Source organism: Phoxinus phoxinus (genome assembly GCF_949152265.1).
Source record: "Phoxinus phoxinus genome assembly, chromosome: 21".
Taxonomy (NCBI): Eukaryota; Metazoa; Chordata; class Actinopteri; order Cypriniformes; family Leuciscidae; genus Phoxinus; species Phoxinus phoxinus.
In genome coordinates, this window is record NC_136896.1 from 6853572 (window position 1) to 6873328 (window position 19757).

The 19757-nt window shown below is 43.0% G+C and overlaps 1 protein-coding gene across 4 annotated transcripts in view; it reads left to right on the plus strand.

The window, feature by feature from the left end:
• Positions 1-19757, plus strand: part of sdk2b (sidekick cell adhesion molecule 2b) — a 288773-nt gene that overhangs the window by 225645 nt on the left and 43371 nt on the right. For all 4 annotated transcript variants that reach the window (XM_079595113.1, XM_079595111.1, XM_079595112.1 and 1 more), the window contains exons 8-12: positions 387-470; positions 1494-1688; positions 2651-2767; positions 5777-5944; positions 6077-6179. In XM_079595113.1, coding sequence (XP_079451239.1) covers positions 387-470; positions 1494-1688; positions 2651-2767; positions 5777-5944; positions 6077-6179 — 667 coding nt within the window. The remainder of the gene's footprint in view (positions 1-386; positions 471-1493; positions 1689-2650; positions 2768-5776; positions 5945-6076; positions 6180-19757) is intronic.

Consider the following 19757-nt stretch of genomic DNA (forward strand, 5'->3'; position numbering starts at 1 on the left):
AAACTTTTGAACAGTATATATTGTAGCTATACTATATATAAGCTGCTTTGAATAAAAGTGACACATATAGTACATGTGACATGTAGTCACAATCACAATTGACAATACTTTTATTAAGGCGAATAGAAATTTGAAATACAACTTGTCACTATTTACAATGTATGTCTCATTTTAGGCCATTTTTCTATATCTGTATCTATTGCAATGTTCTGCCATTAGAGTAAAACCAAGAAGCCTGAACAGGATGTTCTCAAAAATCCAACTACAGTCCTATTTATTTGAAAGGATTCAATCTTGCTTCCTGTGCCGTTTGTCTGTGGTGTTTTTATCTTGAAGTGCACATGTGGAGGTCACAACCCTCTTCTCCCTCTCTCTCTCCTCCGCAGAACCACCTCAGTTTGTGAAGGAACCAGAGAAACACATCACAGCTGAGATGGAGAAAGTGGTGGACATTCCCTGCCAGGCCAGAGGTGAGACACCTGACATCTCATCCTAATGAGGTTTTCCCAGCGCCGAGTCATTTTTCTCTCCTTACTGACAGCGAACATGCTGCACAAAGCACCCACAGCCAATCAGAACATGAGGTTTAATATACAGCTGCATCAAACATGATTTTCGATCCATGGGACTCTGCTGTGGGCGGAGCTAGTCAATAAAGTAGTTTGAATTGCAGATAGTTAAAAAAAATTGATTAATAAATATATATATAGATGTGTGTCTGGCACCACGTGATTCTTGCACGTGATTCTCAGATTAACTGCAAACTTTAAACATCATAGAGCGAAGGTTTATCATATGCACATGTTTTAGGTCCTGTCAGTTTAAACATTCAAGCTATTTTAAACCATCATTGCATTCGGTCATGAAGTGAAGGCAGTCCAGTATTCCTGATAATCTTAATTAAAACAAAATACTAAGAGAAAATCTATTCTGTAGCTTTGACAAACATTCATTATATTTAATTTATGCAGTGTTATTTTACATTTGATTTTTGAATTTCTGTACCGGTAGCTTATTGTTAGACTTACCTGAAAAACATATATCACTGTTTCATTTCTTTGTTCTGTTGTATTTACCCATGAGTGTAATTGGTTTATTATTTTCAATGCAGATGCACTTCCCTACAAAATAACCACAATCAGTCTAGAATGAATGATTAATTATTTTAAAACAGAGATATTCATTCATTGTTTTCATTTCGTAATATCTACAGCAGAAAAATATCTCAATGTCAATGTAATTTTATAATATACATTGTGTGTGTGTGTGTATATGTATATATATTACACTTTTACATGTGTTATTACATCATATATATTTTTATTAATTAAATTATTACATTTTATATAATTAGAATAAAAATAATACATTGTAATGCTTATTTATAATAATAAATATTATATTCAATATATTTTAATATTTTTTTTAAATATTTTATTCCATTTATATATATTACAGTAATAACTTTTTTCGTATTTAATCATTCATCTCAGGTGTCCCTCAGCCTGACATCGTGTGGTATAAGGACGCAGTACCCATAAGCCCCGTGAAGACCCCGCGCTACAGAGTGCTGGCAGGGGGTAGTCTCCAGGTCAACGGCCTTCTGCCTGACGACACCGGAATGTTCCAATGCTTCGCCCGCAACCAGGCCGGAGAGGTGCAGACCAACACCTACCTCGCAGTTACGAGTGAGTTCATCCATACGCCCCTCTCTCTGGATTACACCTTTCCTCTTTCTGCCTCTCATACACTGACGCACAAATACATGTGGACATTTATTTCCTCTGCTTCTCTCTCCGTCTGTCTCTTTCTCTCGCAATCAGAAAGGCTTTGAATGCCATACCAACAATGCTTTTCTTTCTTCCAGTCTTCATTCTCTCTTGTGCCGCTGATGTGCTTTTCTGTCGCTGCGCTAAGGCTGTGATTAATACCCTGTTGTGAGGAAGAGTTAGCGAGAGAGAGAGACCGAAAGAGAGACGGGGAGAGATAAAGAGGGCTTTTATAGAGGACTGACTGAGCTTATCTTGCCGCTCAGAGACACATAGAGCTCGCTAAAATGCTAAACACCAAATCTAGCTGATATTTACCTCAGCTTACAATGAACACAGATATTGGGTATGGATGGGCGGTGCCGAAGTTAAAGAGATTGTTTATCCAAAATGAATATCCTGTCGTCATTTACCTCACATTTATGTCATTTCAAACCAGTATGGCTTGCTTTCTCATGTGGAGAACAAACGATGAAAAAATGTTGTTTTGGACCCCATTGACTTTGTTTGAACAAAAACAAGCTATCATCTAAGTCACTAGTAAGTCACAGGTTATGAATGACATGGGGTTAAGTACATTTTTGGGTTAAGTATTAGCTTTCCCTTTCCCTTATCAACCAGTCTGTGTGGAAATGGTAAGGAACTGTTTGTTCGCCCACCTGTCTACATTTCCCAATGAATCGCTGTTCTTCTGTTGTTCAACTTTCCGTTTCGTACCTGCTTTCATTCCGTTGTTTTCTTTACTTGTTTGGTATCTAAGCCACGCTTAGATCCGCGCGAATCGAGTTTTGTGTGATTTTTCCCAGCGCGTACGAATGCGAGGAAGCGTTTGAACGTGGTACGTCTTTGTTTCTCATGCAGTCGGTGTGCTCCTCTCACAGGTATAGCGCCGAACATCACGGCAGGGCCTTCCGACAGCACTGTGATTGACGGCATGTCAGTTATCCTGCACTGTGAGACCTCAGGAGCGCCCCGTCCTGCCATCACCTGGCAGAAAGGTGAAGAACACATCCCTCAATGTCTACACTCACGCGTTTCCAAAGAACAACTACAAAGTGTCAGTTCCCAGGCTGCACTTCACCTCAGTGCCTCTCTGTTCCTTTGTTATATTTTTCGCCACTTTATTGCACTATTTTGCTGCAATGCCGCCATCACGTTTTTAAATGTGCAGATGTCATCAGACAAGAAAATTATTGTGTGATTTGACACAGGCTACAATTATGTAAATGTAGTTTTATAGTGAGCAGAGTGACTAAAACACTCGTAAGCATCGTAGCAACAACTTTCTTGAATAGCCAAACCACTCATTAAAAATCATTGTAGAAGCTACAAATACATCTTTAACCAGAACCATCTGAATGTAAGATATTGGTTGCCACAAAATTATGATTCTGCATGGAAACAATTGTATGAAAGACGGGCAAATTAGAGGAGCATGTCTGTCCCCAGAACCGTGCTTTACATTTATGCCGGAGCAGAAGGAAAGGTAACAAACAAGCCTGCTTGTGGCTTTGAATGATTAGTTCACCCAAAAATTAAAGTTCTGTCATTGTTTGCTCATCCTTCTGTTGTTTCAAACACATATGACTTTTTCTGTGGAACACAATGGAAGTTTTAAAGAATTATTTTGGTCCCTCTTGTCCGTGCAATTATAATGAATGGGAACCAAGGCTGTCAAGCTTGTGCAAAATCAGCATAAAATGTAGTCTATATGACCGTCACACTTTATTCCAAGTCCTCTGAGACAATACAAAAGCTTTGTGTGAGTTGCATACCCAAATTTAAGACTTTTGCCATGGTTTAATGAAAGACTTATGTCTCAATCATTCAAGTCAAATCTTGAATGGAAAGAAAAGGAATGATTACAGGTGCATGACGACTTAAATTTCATTCAAATTCTCAGACAAAACTACCATATGACTTCAAAAGATTTAGAGTATAGAGTCATATTGACTTTTGTTTTGCTTTTGTGTCCTTTCTGAGGCTTGAAACCTTCAGTTCCCATGGGGACTAATTGCATGGAAAGAAACAACCAGTATAATTCCCCATTTGTGTTCACACAAATCAAATAAAGTCATATGGGTTTAGAACGACATGAGGGTAAATACTTCAGCAATAAAATATAAAGTGTCTGTGCATTCTTTCAGTTTTGTTGATAACAAATCCATAGATCTGCTGCTTAATCCAGATCTGTATTCGGGTTTTGATAACCTTCAAACTAACAGCATTATATATATATATATATATATATATATATATATATATATATATATATATATATATATATATATATATATATATAATATAATACAATACAATAAAATACTGTACAGTATAATATAATATAATATGTATTATATTATATTATATTTAAAAAATATATATTAAAATATATTTTTTAAATTTTTTAAGAGAATGGAAACCCGAAAAAGTTTTGCACACCTTTTGCACTTTATTTGTGGCCTCTGGACAATAAAATCTTGAGCTTTTTGGCCAATTTCCGTGTGCTGATCTTTTGACTGATTATTTTTTTTGGTAAAAAAATAATTTCACCATTTTTATTCAAATTAAAATACAATTATTTTTAACTTTTTTATTAAAATGAAAATCAAATGATTATTCTTCTTAATATAATTTTTAAAAATGTAAATAATTCCTTATATTTTCACTATAGGCTTTATGTTCATCTAGGGGTGTGACGGTTAGTATATAACCGTGAGACCGACGGTTATAGTTAAACACCGTCATTAGAACTCTATAACCGCCAAAACCGTGTTATTAAAATATTTTTTACAAACATAAAAAAAAAAAAAAAAACATTTTACATTTTTAGATAGGATCATAATATGCGCAATACATCGGGAGACATGGTTTTTACCACTTAATGAAGTTTTGTTTTGTAAATCGTCAGAAATGTTTTTTACCACTTCATATAAATTTTGCTTTGTAAGCCTTTCCTTAAAGCGAATTTCGTTTTGTACAAATTGTACCTTAATTTTAATAAATGTTTCATCAACCAATTGCATGTATTTAATAATATAGCAGACAATATAATAACCGTGACATGGAGGAGCCGGCGCGCCGCGTTCACTTGCATTGCGTTGTGAACTAGAGCGCATCTCATCGTAAATGAATGAAACTATGCCTATGCCTCATGCATTAGCATTAAATATCTTTGCTACATCCTTTCTAGACGGGTGCGGCTTTGAGAAATCTTGGAGATCTCCCTAATAAACGGAGGTCTGAAATATCTGCCCCTTTCGATCAGAGCGCGCGCTGACACGGAGTTAACCCGCTATCTCCAAGAAGAACCAATTGACTCTACGGCTAATCCACTAGCATGGTGGGGAGACACACGCTATCCGCTCTTAGCAAAATTGGCACGTAAATACATGTGTATTTGTGCTACAAGCACAGCATCAGAGCGAGTTTTTAGCACTGCGGGTAACATAGCCACCCCTGTCAGATCGTCACTAAAACCGAGTAAAGTGAACATGTTGGTGTTCCTGTCACGGAACTTTGAAGTCGAAAAAGATTAGGAATTTAAAATGTCATTGCACTTTTTTTGTTTCCTGTATTTAGTTAGTTTAATTAAGGTATTATCACAACAATCGTTGCTCGACTTTTTTTTTCTTTGATAAATGTAGATTTTATCATTTGTAATTTAGGCCTACTCATTCATTTTTATGCAGCTCTTATATAATTTAAGCAGCCTACGTTTTTAAAAGGATTTGTTTAGTGTGTGTGATTTATTTAAAACAAAGCATGTTCATTGCTTTTTTTTTTTTAAAGGATTAAAAAAAAAACCCGACGGTTATGTTACGAACCGTCACATTTGACTCACATCATAACCGTCATCACCAATTCTGAAACCGGCACACCCCTATGTTCATCATGCAACTTGGTTTGTTAATATACAGCAGATGCCCAATGATGTGCGGATACCATTTGATTTTGGCTATTTTATAACATGTATTTTTGCCTGGGTATGTGTGTGACCTCTGCAGGAGAACGAGTGCTGGCCAGCGGTTCGGTTCAGCTACCCCGGTTCACTCTCCTGGAATCAGGAAGTTTGCTCATAAGCCCCTCCCACATATCAGACGCCGGCACCTACACCTGCATGGCCAGCAACTCCCGTGGCATAGACGAGGCCTCGGCCGACCTCGTGGTCTGGGGTGAGTGTGTTTGTGTGTATAGATCAGAGGCTATCTTTTTACTTGATGACGACCATGTTCAAGTGTGTTTGCATGTTTGTGTCATACACCTGTGCATATACTGATGTGCATTTACTTGGTTCCACATTACAGCACGTACACGCATCACTAATGCTCCTCAGGATCAGAGCGTCATCAAAGGAACAAAAGCCACCATGGCCTGCGGTGTGACACATGACCCCAGCGTCTCAGTCAGGTGCGGCCCACATACACTTGACTGCAAAGATATATTGTGAACACAGAACGTTTTCAGAACGTTTTGCTGTTGTTAGGCTGTTACTAGGATGCTAGAGTGTTCTAACTGGTTGTAAGGGATTTATTTGGTAGAATTCTAGAGTGTTCTGGGTGGATGCTAGGCCGTTACTAGGTGGATGATAGAATGTTTTGGGTGGTTGCTAGGCTGTTACTAGGTGGATGCTAAAGTGTTCTGGGTGGTTGTTAGGGTGTTACTTGGTGGATGCTAGAGTGTTCTGGGTGGTTGCTAGGACATTACTAGGTAGATGATAAAATGTGCTAGCTAAGCAGTTACTAGGTTAATGCTAGAGTGATTATTGTGGTTGCTAGGGCATTATTAGGAGGATGCTAGAGTGTTCTGGGTGGTTGCTAGGCCATTACTAGGTGGATGCCAGAGTGTTCTGGATGGGTTGTTAGGGTGTTACTTGGTGGATGATAGAATGTTCTGGGTAGTTGCTAGCCATTGCTAGATGGATGTGTAAAATATGGACTAGTGGTTCGTTTAGGATGGGAGCACTACAGAAAGATTCCGGCCAGAGAATCCTTTATCAGCTTTATTTCCAGGATCAGGATGCCAATATACAAGTTTGTATAAATAAGTGTATGTGGTCTAAACAGAGAGAAAGAAAAAGAAATAATGCAATAGTAATAATTACTGATTAATAAACAAATAAAGGAATACTAAACTATGCTCATTATTGTCATTCACAACAGTATAGTACAGAAAATAATAATTGACGTTAATACAGTGCAACAAACATGTCACTATATGCCCTTTAATATCTGTACTGCTGCACCATTAAGTGGCTATGCAGCATATCACTGTATCACTATAACACTCGATACAGGTAGCACCAAATATACAGTAAATGCACTGCACTCGAACGCAGAGGCATATTTCTAAATACCTAACACAAATAAGGTCTAAATCGACATATAGAGGGCTAATTATTGCACACAGGAAACATGTCGCATATTACAGCACGCTCTGGCATCATGACTAAACTAATTGGTCACGCAGTTCAACGAATAAACTAGTTTGCACGAACATACATAACTTTCACAACATTCGTCACAATGCAGTACAAACATACAACAGTAGTAAAACTTACTTGCTTTTCATAAAACGCACACAAAAGTAAAGAAAAGGGTCTCTGAGTCTTCTCTCATCATCTCTGAGCGCGAACAACTGAGCAGCGCGCTGTATTTTCTGACCAGGCGCAGTTCACGTGATTGAGCGTTCAAGCGCACTTAGGAAACCTCAGCGCTGAACAAATAGTCTTTCAGACAAAGCCGCCCCCAACTGTCCGCATGGCAGTTGAAAGAGTAGGAGAAAGTCTATTTGATGGTCTCTTCTTCATCCTTGTCCTCCAGAGCTGGGAGCAGGATGAGCCGGGCGACTGGACGAATGTAGGTACGGTCCTTCACTTGAACACTGATAGTCCGTATGCGTCCATCTGCTCCCGGATGAGTCTGGGTAATCCGTCCTACGGGCCATGATGCTCGGGGGAGCTGAGGATCCACGATTAAAACAACGTCGCCTATGGAGAGTGCCTTACCGTCTTTCCTCCACTTACTGCGCTCTTGTAGCCCTGGTAGGTAGTGACTGATGAAGGATGACCAAAAGCGATCGGCGATGGCTTGGCTGTGCCTCCAACGTCTTCTCCCGAGGTCACTGGGGTCGTAAACTGCTTGAGGAAGCGACGAGTCGTGACGGCCCATGAGGAGGAGGTTAGGCGTGACCGGGTCTGGATCAGAGGCATCTGATGACAAGTAGCCTAAGGGTTTCGCATTCATTATGCCCTCTACCTCCACTAGGATTGTCATCAGGACAGGTTCAGGTACAGTCTGATCTTTAAGGACAACGCGAAGTGCAGTCTTGATAGATTTCACTTCCCTCTCCCATGTGCCACCAAAGTGCGGCGCACTTGGAGGATTGAATCGGAAGGATATCTGCTGTTCAGCGAGTTGCTCTCTCCACTGAGGTGCCATGGCAACAACGGCTTCACGCAACTCTCTCTCTCCACCGACAAAGTTGGTACCATTGTCCATGAGGAGTTCGAACGGTCTGCCACGTCGAGAGATGAATCTTCTCAGTGACAGCAGGAAAGCATCTGTATCAAGGCTTTCTAATAGATCCAGATGCACCGAGCGAGTTGTCATGCATTTGTAGACAATGCCCCACCTTTTTTCTGTGCGGCGACCGATCCTCACTTGGAAAGGTCCAAAGCAATCAACTCCGGTTGAATAGAACGGTGGTTTATGGAGTCGTAGCCGAGCTGGTGGGTAATCTGCCATCTTCGGTACGTCGGGTTTTGCTCTCCATCGTCGGCACTCAAGACATGAATGCTGATGCTTTCGAATGGCCTCTCTACCACGGATTATCCAAAACCTGCGTCTGAGCTCGGCAAGAACTCGTTCTGGCCCAGGGTGCAGTAGTGACTCATCAAACTCCTTGATGATAAGCTTCGTCACTGGATGGCTTGGGTCCAGGATAACTGGGTGGATAGTATTCAGGTCTAGTCCTTCAGCATGTCTTAACCTGCCACCGACTTTGAGTAGCTCCGTGGCTCCTTCATATTCTGGTGACAGAGATGCAAGACGACTGTCTGAAGGAAGAGTACGTCCAGCTCTGAGAGCTCTCAATTCTTCAGCAAAGCAGTCCTCTTGAGCCTTTTGTAACATCAGCTTCTCTGCTTGCAGAAAATTGGCAGAATTAGCATCAGCCGCCCCGTGAAAGGAGCTAGCAGTTTCCTTAAGAAGCTCTTTCCAGTTGGAGAACTTACTGGGGTCTGGAAGTTGTGTGGGCATGATGCTAGACACAGTTCCCACGAAGGCAGACTTCCTTAACTCTGTGGTGTCTAGTTCTACCTCAGATGAGGGCAAGTTGGGCCACTCCCTCTCAGACAAATGGAGGAAATGTGGACCTTGGTTCCAGCGATGATCCTGTACCATCTCTTGCAGAGTGAGTCCGCGGGTTATATCATCAGCTGGATTACTTAGAGTGTCAACATACCGCCATTGAACAGGGTTGGTCAGGTTCTGGATTTCTGCGACGCGTGTTCCCACGAACACTTTGTAACGGCAGGATTCTGATTTAATCCAGTGCAGCACAGTTGTGGAGTCTGACCAAAGAGTGATGTGCTCAGGTAGTACTGCAAGCTCTGTCTCGATCACTCTAGCCAGCTGTGCGCCTGTAAGCGCGGCACTGAGCTCAAGACGCGGAATAGACAGTTGCTTACGGGGCGCGACTCTCGATCTGGCAAACACGAATGAGACATAGACTTTCTGACTGTCATCTGTCGTCTGCATGTAGGCTACTGATCCATAGGCGCGCTCCGAGGCATCACAGAAAATGTGGATGTGACGGGTTGCGTTAGCAGTATCGGCAGTGGCTGGTGCATAGGGACGAGGCAGCTTGAGATGTTGCAAAGTGGGAATTTCCTGCACCCAACTCGACCATTTCTCCAGAAGATCAGCGGGTTGGATCTTGTCATCCCAGCCAATGTTGGCCTTCCACATGTCCTGAACAAGCACTTTACATCTTGTGGTGAATGGCACTATGTAGCCCAATGGGTCGTAAAGCTTGGCAAGGACACTGTAGACGTTACGAAGAGTAGCGTCTGAAGATTCAGTATGGCGATGTTTGTAATTCAGGGTGTCGTTCAAACAATCCCAGCAGAGTCCAAGCGTGGGCTCATGGAGGTTGTCACTGGCCTTGGATAGCCATAGCTCACTGCTAGCCGACTGCGCTTCAGGAGGTAAATGTGCTACAACTTCAGGCATGTTACTAGCCCATTGCCGGATCTCAAAACCTCCCTTGTTCAGAAGCGCTCGCAGATCATCGACTAAAACCTTGGCATACTCAGCTTTACTCACACTGTGGAGGCAATTGTCGACATAGAACGAGTGCTCAATCATGTGCATGAGAGGAGAATCTGGTGGTTCGTGGTCTCTGACGTGCTGTTGTAGGGCAAAGACCGCACAACAGGGGCTGCACGTTGTTCCGAATGGTAACACCTCCCATTGGAATATGCGTGGTTCAGATGTCCTCTGCATGTCACGCCACAGGAATCGTAGAAGTGGTTTATCACTGGGCAACAAGCGGATCTGGTGGAACATCGACTTAATATCTCCGCTGATGGCCACAGCATGACATCGAAACCGCATTAAGACTCCAATCATGGTCGGACCGAGCGTTGGTCCCGGCAGGAGTTGGTCATTCAGGGACAGACCGTTAAAGGAGAAGGAACAGTTAAAGACTACTCTGTCCTTTCCATTGTGGTGCACCATATGATGAGGTACATACCACGACTCTGTGGACTTTGCTGCTTCTTCTGTAAAGATTTCCGCGACATAGCCAGACTGAACAAGTTTATCCATCTCCTTGCAGTATGAGGCTGCTCGAACGGTGTCCTTGGCCAACCGGCGCTCAGTGCTGCGTAGGTTAGGCATCACGGCATCTTGCTGAGCACAGAGTTGGACGACTGGCTGACGACGCAACAGTGGAGTAGCGTAGCGCTGGGTACCGTCGACAGATACACGTTCGGAGGCTGTCTGTAAGAGGATGAGCGCCTGCTGGTCTTGCTTAGAACGCGTTGCAGTCTTCTCACTGACATAGGGGACTGTGTCAATGTGCCAAAGACGTTCCACATTCCTGAGAAGTTCAGTATATGACGACTCGGTGGCGATGTGCAGACAGGAAGACTGGTGAGAAGAGACTGGCATGATGTCAGAAGGACCTTGCAAGGACCAGCCTAGCCTTGTGCAGATGGCTATAGGACCGCCAGATGGGCCTGATCTGACTGGCTGTGTAGGAGTGAGAAGCTGATGCATATCAGAGCCAATGAGGAGCAGAGGTTGAGCTCTGTGGATAGGCGTCAAAGGAAGTCCTTTGAGATGCTCATAGCGCTTCTGGAGAGCTGCTACTGGGTAGGTTGTGTGAGAGAGATGTCCCACATCCAAGATGGCCGCACATGTGTAGCAGTGTTTGTTTGTCTAATGTTTGCTGAGCCCGACGTTTTTTTTGTTGTTGTTGTTGTTTTTGTTTTGCTTTTTGACTAAATATATTATAACTTGAATCAACCAAGAAGTCTGCTAAGTTTTGCTGGAATTGTTTGCTGCTGCTCCTGCCTGCGCTGACTTGGCTAATCAATTAACCCTCACTGCATGCTGCTCTTGCTGTTTGGCTTGCACCTCCTTGCTATTGATGTTGCCCATGTCTCCCCGCCGCATGGTCTTCCACAAGCTTCCTGCTTGGCCTTAATGGTAAACTATAGTACGCATATTGCTGCTTCATCTGGCTTCGACTGGTAAGACTTCTCCTTTGCCCGCACCTGTGCTAGTTTGTTGAGCCACCAAACTCTCCAGTCTTCTCTTTGCCTGCACACGCAGTCATCTGCCAAGCAAATCTGCACTCCAATTTAAGCTGCAACTCTACAGTGCCGAAAATGACACTTTTTCTGCTGAGTTTTGTCTTGCTCTGGGGACACGGACATATGAATGTCTCTGATGAAACCTCTCTAATGAAGGCTTGGGGTCCCTCATTTGTTCCCAGTATGACTTGCTCCAGGCCAGAGCTACCTGTGCAAAAACTACAGCCTCTCTATAGTGTCTCTTCTGAACCCCTTCTCCGTTCTTTGTGCCTTGCTGTTCTGAAAAGCTTCACTGTTTTATCTGACAATGATCTTATGTTGTTTTTTAACTCATTACATACTAAAAATGCTGTGAGCCTTGGTGCAACTATGAAACAGAGATGCTTGATTATTATGTTGTTAATTATCTGTGGTGATGTGCAGCCAAATCCTGGCCCAGCTGATATTGACTCTAAGATCTGCAATACTCCGGCTGATTTTAAAAACAGGTCTGGTTTGGGTATCACTCATTTGAATATGCGAAGTATGCTCCCTAAAATTGATTCTTTACGTATTTGGGCAAAATCCACCGATGCAGATATTATAATTCTTTCAGAAACATGGCTCTCTAAATTAGTCACAGACAAAGACATTGCTGTCAGTGGATACAATGTTTTTAGAACTGACCGACCACGTAAGGCTGGGGGCGTGGCTATATATGTAAAGAGCAAGTTCATTGCCAATGTAGTTTTGTCCATATCTGTGAGTAAACAACTTGAATTTCTGGCCCTAAATGTTGAGGTGTACAAAGGCATGACTGTCACTGTTGTTGGAAGCTACAGACCACCCTCTGCAGTAGCTGACACCCTTCAGACGCTGTCACAGCTTTTATCACAGCTGCAGTACAGTGAGATTATCCTAGCAGGCGATATGAACTGGGATTGGTTCAAACCTGCTTCAGACGGATTGAAGGGTCTTTGCAGTGAATTAAATCTTACACAATTAATTGAGTCTCCTACTCGCCCAAATCCAAAACACCCAGAGAAATCTACTCTAATTGACTTGCTATTGACAAATACTCCCCATAAATTTTCTGAAATTGGTGTGTTTGCTAATGACATCAGTGATCATTGCACGATTGCTGCAGTTAGAAATGCCAAAATTCCAAAATCCAGGCCTCGATGCATTGAAAAACGTGATATGAAACATTTCTCCTTACAAGGCTTTACACATGATTTATTTTATTTTAATTGGGACAGCATTAGGCTTATTGATGATGTTGAAATAGCCTGGAAATACTTTCATGATGGATTTTTGCAACTTATTAATAAACATGCTCCATTGCGTAAGTTTAGAGTCAAGGGACGAGACAACCCTTGGTTTTCGACAGAGCTTAGCAAACTTCTTCATGAGAGGGATGTGGCTTGGGCAAAGGCTAGGAAATCAGGGGTGGAGGCCGATAGGATTCATTTCAGACGACTACGAAACCAGTTCACAGCAGCTGTCCGACATGCCAAATCTGAATATTATCTAGCGGCTACTACAGACAATCTAAATAACCCTAGGACTTTTTGGAAATCTATCAAGTCAATTTCTTTAACTAAATCTCATAATGAACTGCCTCCCCATATCATCAGGGACAATATTACTATCTCGGACAGACCGGTGATGCTAGAATGTTTTAATGAACATTTTGTTGCATCTGGTTCTTTGTTTGACCAATCTCTACCTCCGAAAACCTCCCCTTCTGATGGTAATGCTGCTGGAAGATGTTGTGTTGGCCAGCCTTTTTCTTTTAACTTTGCCCCGTTTTCAATCGATGATGTACATAAAGCCCTAATGTCACTGGACATCAAAAAGCCTGCTGGCCCAGATTGTTTAGAGCCATATTTTTTTAAAAATTGCTGCAGATTTTATTGCTAAACCGCTCATGTATATTTTTAATTTGTCTTTGGTTCAGAATGTTATGCCATCAATCTGGAAATCTGCCCATGTCCTCCCCTTGTTAAAGGGAGGAGATCCTACCTTGTTAAACAACTATAGGCCTATCTCCAACTTGTCTGTGCTGTCAAAGGTCTTGGAACGACTAGTAAGTGAACAATTGAAAGAATATTTGAGTGTTAATAATATTCTCTCAGAGTTTCAGTCGGGTTTCCGAAAGGAACATAGTACCATCTCTGCTTCACTGAAGGTTGTGAATGACATCATTGAGGCACTGGACAGCAAAAAGATGTGTGCAGCTCTTTTCATCGATCTTTCCAAAGCTTTTGATACGGTGAACCATTGTATTTTAAAACAGAGACTGCTCAACATTGGTCTTTCAGAGAAGGCAGTGGGTTGGTTTGAAAATTATCTCTCAGATAGGACTCAATGTGTCACCTTTGACGGTATCTCTTCGGGTTTTTTACAAGTTGTATCAGGGGTTCCTCAGGGATCAGTGCTGGGCCCACTTTTATTTACCATTTATGTAAATGACCTCGGTTCACATGTCCACAATGCTCCGTTTCATTTTTATGCTGATGACACAATCATTTATACTTGTGGAGAAACCCTTCACCAGACCTTTCAGTACCTGCAGGATGCCTTTGACACTGTACAATCTTGGCTATCTGACTTGAAGCTTGTGTTGAATGCAAATAAAACTAAGATGGTCCTGTTCTCAAATAACAGGAACTCCACAGCTATCCCTCCAAACATTGTTACCCTGCAGGGAAATCTAATAGAGCGTGTGGCTGAGTATAAGTACTTAGGGATTTTACTTGACGACCATTTGACTTTTAAGGCTCATATCCAAAATTTAGCCCGGAAACTTAGGTTAAAGCTAGGGTTCTATTTTAGGAATAGGGCCTGCTTTTCTTTTGCAACAAGGAAGAAATTGGTCGAGGCTACTTTCCTGTCTCTTATGGACTATGGTGATTTTTTATATATGCACGCCCCTAACAAATATTTGCACCAACTGGATTCAGCTTATCATGGTGCACTGAGATTTATTACAGGGTGCAAACCCTTTACACATTGTTGCACTCTGTATAATCTAGTCCAGTGGCCCTCCCTTGTTCAGCGCAGGCTAACCCGGTGGCGATTGTTTATATATAAATCCATCATTGGGACATTGCCCCCTTATTTATGTAGGCTCATGTCCTTCAAGGCCAGCACTCGCTCTCTGCGGTCTAATAATAATCTCCACCTGGTTGTGCCTAGGGCTCGCACAGAGTTAGGGAAGCAAGCATTTAGAGTTTCTGCCCCATCAGCGTGGAATCTGCTACAGAATGAATTAAAACTTGATAACTTGGTCTCCTTTGGTCAATTTAAGAGGCTAGTAAAGTACCGGGAAGCAGGCACAATGGGCACCTGTCCCTGCTTCCCAAATTAGTATAAGTCTATGGTGACAATGGGATGTCTTTTTTATTTTTATTTATTCATTTTTTGGTTGATTCAGTGTACTATTAATGTATTATGTCTTGTATGTTCATTGTATTTGTTATATTTGTATTTTATGTGGAACTTTTATTGCGGCTTTCTTGGCCAGGGCTCCTTCGCAAAAGAGACTTGTTCTCAAAGGATTTCCCTGGTTAAATAAGGGTTAAATAAAAAATAAAAAGGTGTGCTCAGATAAACTCAGACTGCCTGCAGTGAACGCATGTTGAATCCAAAACTTTTTGTTTGGCTTGAAGATGGGGGATACGTGAAAACTAACTGAGGAACCTTTCAGTTCCTTCACCTCTTGCTGGACTGTCCTCAGATGAAGTGTCTCTGGATGCTGAGAGAGTTGTAGTTGCTCTACAGCTTGTGGGAGGATAATCGTTCTCTCCGAACCATCATCGAGCACTGCAAATGTCTCAAGAATGCGATCTCCATGATGCAGAAGCACTTTGACAACCTTCAGCAACACTCTCTGAGGGCTTCTGGGCTGCTCAATGTAGACAATGGGCTTCGGATTACTGATCATCAGCACTTTCTGGGATGACTCTTGGATGGCGTCATGCAGGACTGTAAGGTGCTTCTCTTTGCAAATCTTACATGGGCGTTTAAGCGTACAGGCTGTAGCTTTGTGGCCGCGGCCGCATTTCCAACATCTGTCACCTTCCCGGATCCACTTCTTAATCTCAGCAGTAGACAGTTTCTTGAAGTCAGGGCATGAGTTAAGGTAGTGCTCCTTATTGTTGCAGAACGGACAATAAGGACTGAGTTTGAAAGCTTAGGACTTCGAATGAAAGGTCTCCTTGTCGGCTGTCTCCCCAGAGCAGAGGAAGACTGACGCTGTTTTATCTTTGGGCTTTGAACTACGTTGATCTCTCTTTGGAAGGGTAGGCCCTGTAGAGTTGTAGAAAAGAGTAGCCCGATTGGCTAGACGCTTGGCTTGAGCCTTCATCTGTAGCCACGCAGCGAGGTCAGGCAGGGAGTAGGTGAGCTCTGAACCTGGCTGCAGGATGCCGCGAACGAGACAATATTCCACAAATCCATCTCTGTAGGAAGGAGACATTTTGCTTAAGAGACGGTCAACATGGGAACCACATCTGAGCTCGTATCCAACAGGTCCCTCTAAAGTGCGTAGCATACCGACAAGCGACTGGACTGAGAGGGCGAAGGAGTCGAATGCCTCTGCGTCTCCTGACTTAATGGCTGGGGCGTTGAGTATTGCTCCTAGTTCACTTTGTACAAGTTGTCTTGGCTGGCCATATTTGTCTTGCAGAGCTCCCAATGCAGCTGTATATGGTGCGGGGTCATACATGTAGGATTTGGCCAACTGCAGAGCACTCTGAAGCTTGAGCTGACTCAGGAGAACTTGATATTTATAGTGCTCGCTGAGATGAGGGTGACTATTCATCAAGTTGTCGAGCGCCATCTTCAAAAGTGCGAAATCACTTTCTTTGCCACTCTCGAAGAAGGGAATTGTCGGTTTGGGAATGCCGTAAGACGTAGCAATCAGGGTCTCCATACCCAGGTAGGTCCAGGGTGGTGCCGTCTGAACTGGTGTTGCATTTGGTATACTGTGGTGAGCATACTGCACTGTGGGAGGTGGCAGTGCCACTGTAACTGGTCGTGGCGGCATTGTGAAGCTTGTACTGGTAGCTGGAGCCCCTAGGTACTGAGACGGGAGACTAGTTGTGACAGAAGACATTGCCAACGGTGACGCTCCACCTGCCTGGGTATGGTCCGTGGAGAGGACGGGGACGAATGAGACAGGTGCAGATGGAAGTACAGAGACTGGTACTGCAATCGGTGCTGCACTGACAGGAACACTGTTCTGGGCACTCGTGATGGGATTAGCAGGTGGTGCTAATGTCTGAGTAGGAACAGTGGAGAGAGGTGCTACCTGAACTGGCACTGGATTTGACTGTTGCACAGGTGGGTGCTGCATAGGGACCAATGGTACCAGAGGTGGCTCTTGAGACAATTGTGATGGCAGAGGTAGCTTGGAGAATGTAGCGGGAGCTGACGACGTAGACAAGGAATCATCGTTCGTCCCTGTCAGGTAGGTCTTTACAAGCTTAGCAATGTGTACCTCCTTCTCGAGTTTCTTCAAGCGCCTGCGTCTTCCCATTTCTTTAGCTATTCTCTCTTTAGCCAGATGTGCTTCCTCTTGTAGCCGCTGTCCTTCTCTGGCTTGTGCATCCAATGCTGCAGCTTCTAAGTCAGCTTTCCTTTCCTCTTCTATTTCCTGTTGTAGGTCAGCTAGCTCCAATCCTTTGATCTCCTCCTCTAAAGCAGCTTCTTGTATATCAGACGTACTTCGTAACAGATGGAGTCCGTAAGATGACTGAGAGGACCGTTGTGAATGTGCAGCTGACCGGTAACTTGTCAAACTCCTAGCTCTGGTTGACTGAGCCTGGTCTGGTTGTCCTACAGGGGTAGAGGAGGCTTGGACCAATGGCTGTTGAGAGGGCAGAAAAGTGACTTCGTACTGGGCCAAATGCGCAGGTGGACGAGGGTCTCTCTTGGGTCGGTCCAATGACTCCTGCTGCTGACCATCAGTTACTGACTCCATAGTGTCGGGGGAACCCTAATCCGGCTCGAAGGACCAATGTAAAATATGGACTAGTGGTTCGTTTAGGATGGGAGCACTACAGAAAGATTCCGGCCAGAGAATCCTTTATCAGCTTTATTTCCAGGATCAGGATGCCAATATACAAGTTTGTATAAATAAGTGTATGTGGTCTAAACAGAGAGAAAGAAAAAGAAATAATGCAATAGTAATAATTACTGATTAATAAACAAATAAAGGAATACTAAACTATGCTCATTATTGTCATTCACAACAGTATAGTACAGAAAATAATAATTGACGTTAATACAGTGCAACAAACATGTCACTATATGCCCTTTAATATCTGTACTGCTGCACCATTAAGTGGCTATGCAGCATATCACTGTATCACTATAACACTCGATACAGGTAGCACCAAATATACAGTAAATGCACTGCACTCGAACGCAGAGGCATATTTCTAAATACCTAACACAAATAAGGTCTAAATCGACATATAGAGGGCTAATTATTGCACACAGGAAACATGTCGCATATTACAGCACGCTCTGGCATCATGACTAAACTAATTGGTCACGCAGTTCAACGAATAAACTAGTTTGCACGAACATACATAACTTTCACAACATTCGTCACAATGCAGTACAAACATACAACAGTAGTAAAACTTACTTGCTTTTCATAAAACGCACACAAAAGTAAAGAAAAGGGTCTCTGAGTCTTCTCTCATCATCTCTGAGCGCGAACAACTGAGCAGCGCGCTGTATTTTCTGACCAGGCGCAGTTCACGTGATTGAGCGTTCAAGCGCACTTAGGAAACCTCAGCGCTGAACAAATAGTCTTTCAGACAGGATGATTGAATATTTTGGATGGTTGCTAGGCTGTTGCTAGGTGGATGCTAGAGTGTTCTGGGTGGTTGTTACTAGGACATTACTTGGTGGATGTTAGAGGGTTCTGGGTGGTTGCTAGGCCATTATTAGGTGGATGAGGGAATGTTTTGATTGGTTGCTAGGTATTAGTTAGTGGATGTTAGAGTGTTCTGGTTGGAATGTTTTGTGGTGGTTTCTAGGCATTAGTTGGTGGATGTTAGAGTGTTCTGGTTGGAATGTTTTGGGTGGTTGCTAGGCATTAGTAGGTGGATGTTAGAGTGTTCTTGTTGGTTGCTATGCCGTTACAAGGTTGATTATAGAAAGTTTTGGGTGGTTGTTTGGGCGTTACTTGGTGGATGCTAGAGTGTTCTGGGCTGCGTTTCCCAAAAGCAGTGTTAGCCTAAGTTGATAGTAGAACCATTGCCACCAATGGTCTCTATGATCAACTTAGGCTTACGATGCTTTTGGAAAATGCAGCCCCCGGTGGTTACAAGGCCTTTACCATGTGGATGGTAGAATGTTTTGGGTGGTTGCTAGGCTGTTACTAGGTGCATGATAGAAGGTTTCGGGTAGTTGCTAGGCGTTAGTAGGTGGATGTTAGAGTGTTCTGGGTTGTTGCTAGGGCATTACTTGATGGATGCTAGAGTATTATGGGTGCTAGGGTGTTATTAGGTGAATGTCACAGTGTTTGGGTGGTTATGTGTGTGCTGGGTGGGTACTAGGCCATGACTAGGTGGATGTTAAAGCGTTCAGAGTGGTTGCTATGATGTTTTGGATGGTGGCTTGTTACCCCTGAGTATGAGCAATCGTGATGCAAGCCTTATGTTTCACACCATTTGAATCCCAATGGGTAAAATCATCTGGTGTTAATGATGCCTCACCAGCGTGAAATCATGAGCCATTACATTATCTCAACATTTACAACCCCCGTATGAATCCTTTGAATCTCCCTTGAATCTCAGTGCGCTCAATTGGAAGTCAGCAGTGTCAACCAACTTCCATTACGGTAGACCGGCATCGTGATTTGAAGGCAAGATTCAGACTCTCAATGAAAACCCGAAAACTGCCAAAGAGTTCCTCTCAATGAGCACCTGAACTTCAATTAGTGACACCTTTTAAGAGTTGTTTTTCAGCTGATTCAGTTATGTCAGGCTCCCCCTGTCTTCCGCTTCCATTTCTTTCTGTCCTCCGTAACCTCCTTTCCGAACACCCGTGGAGGCATTTCGCTTATTTCGTAAAGAATGAGGGATGAGAAGGAGGGGTAATTGTGTTGGATGGAGCCAGTAATTGATAGCAGCAGTAAAAGGATTTCCAACAAGCCAGGCCAT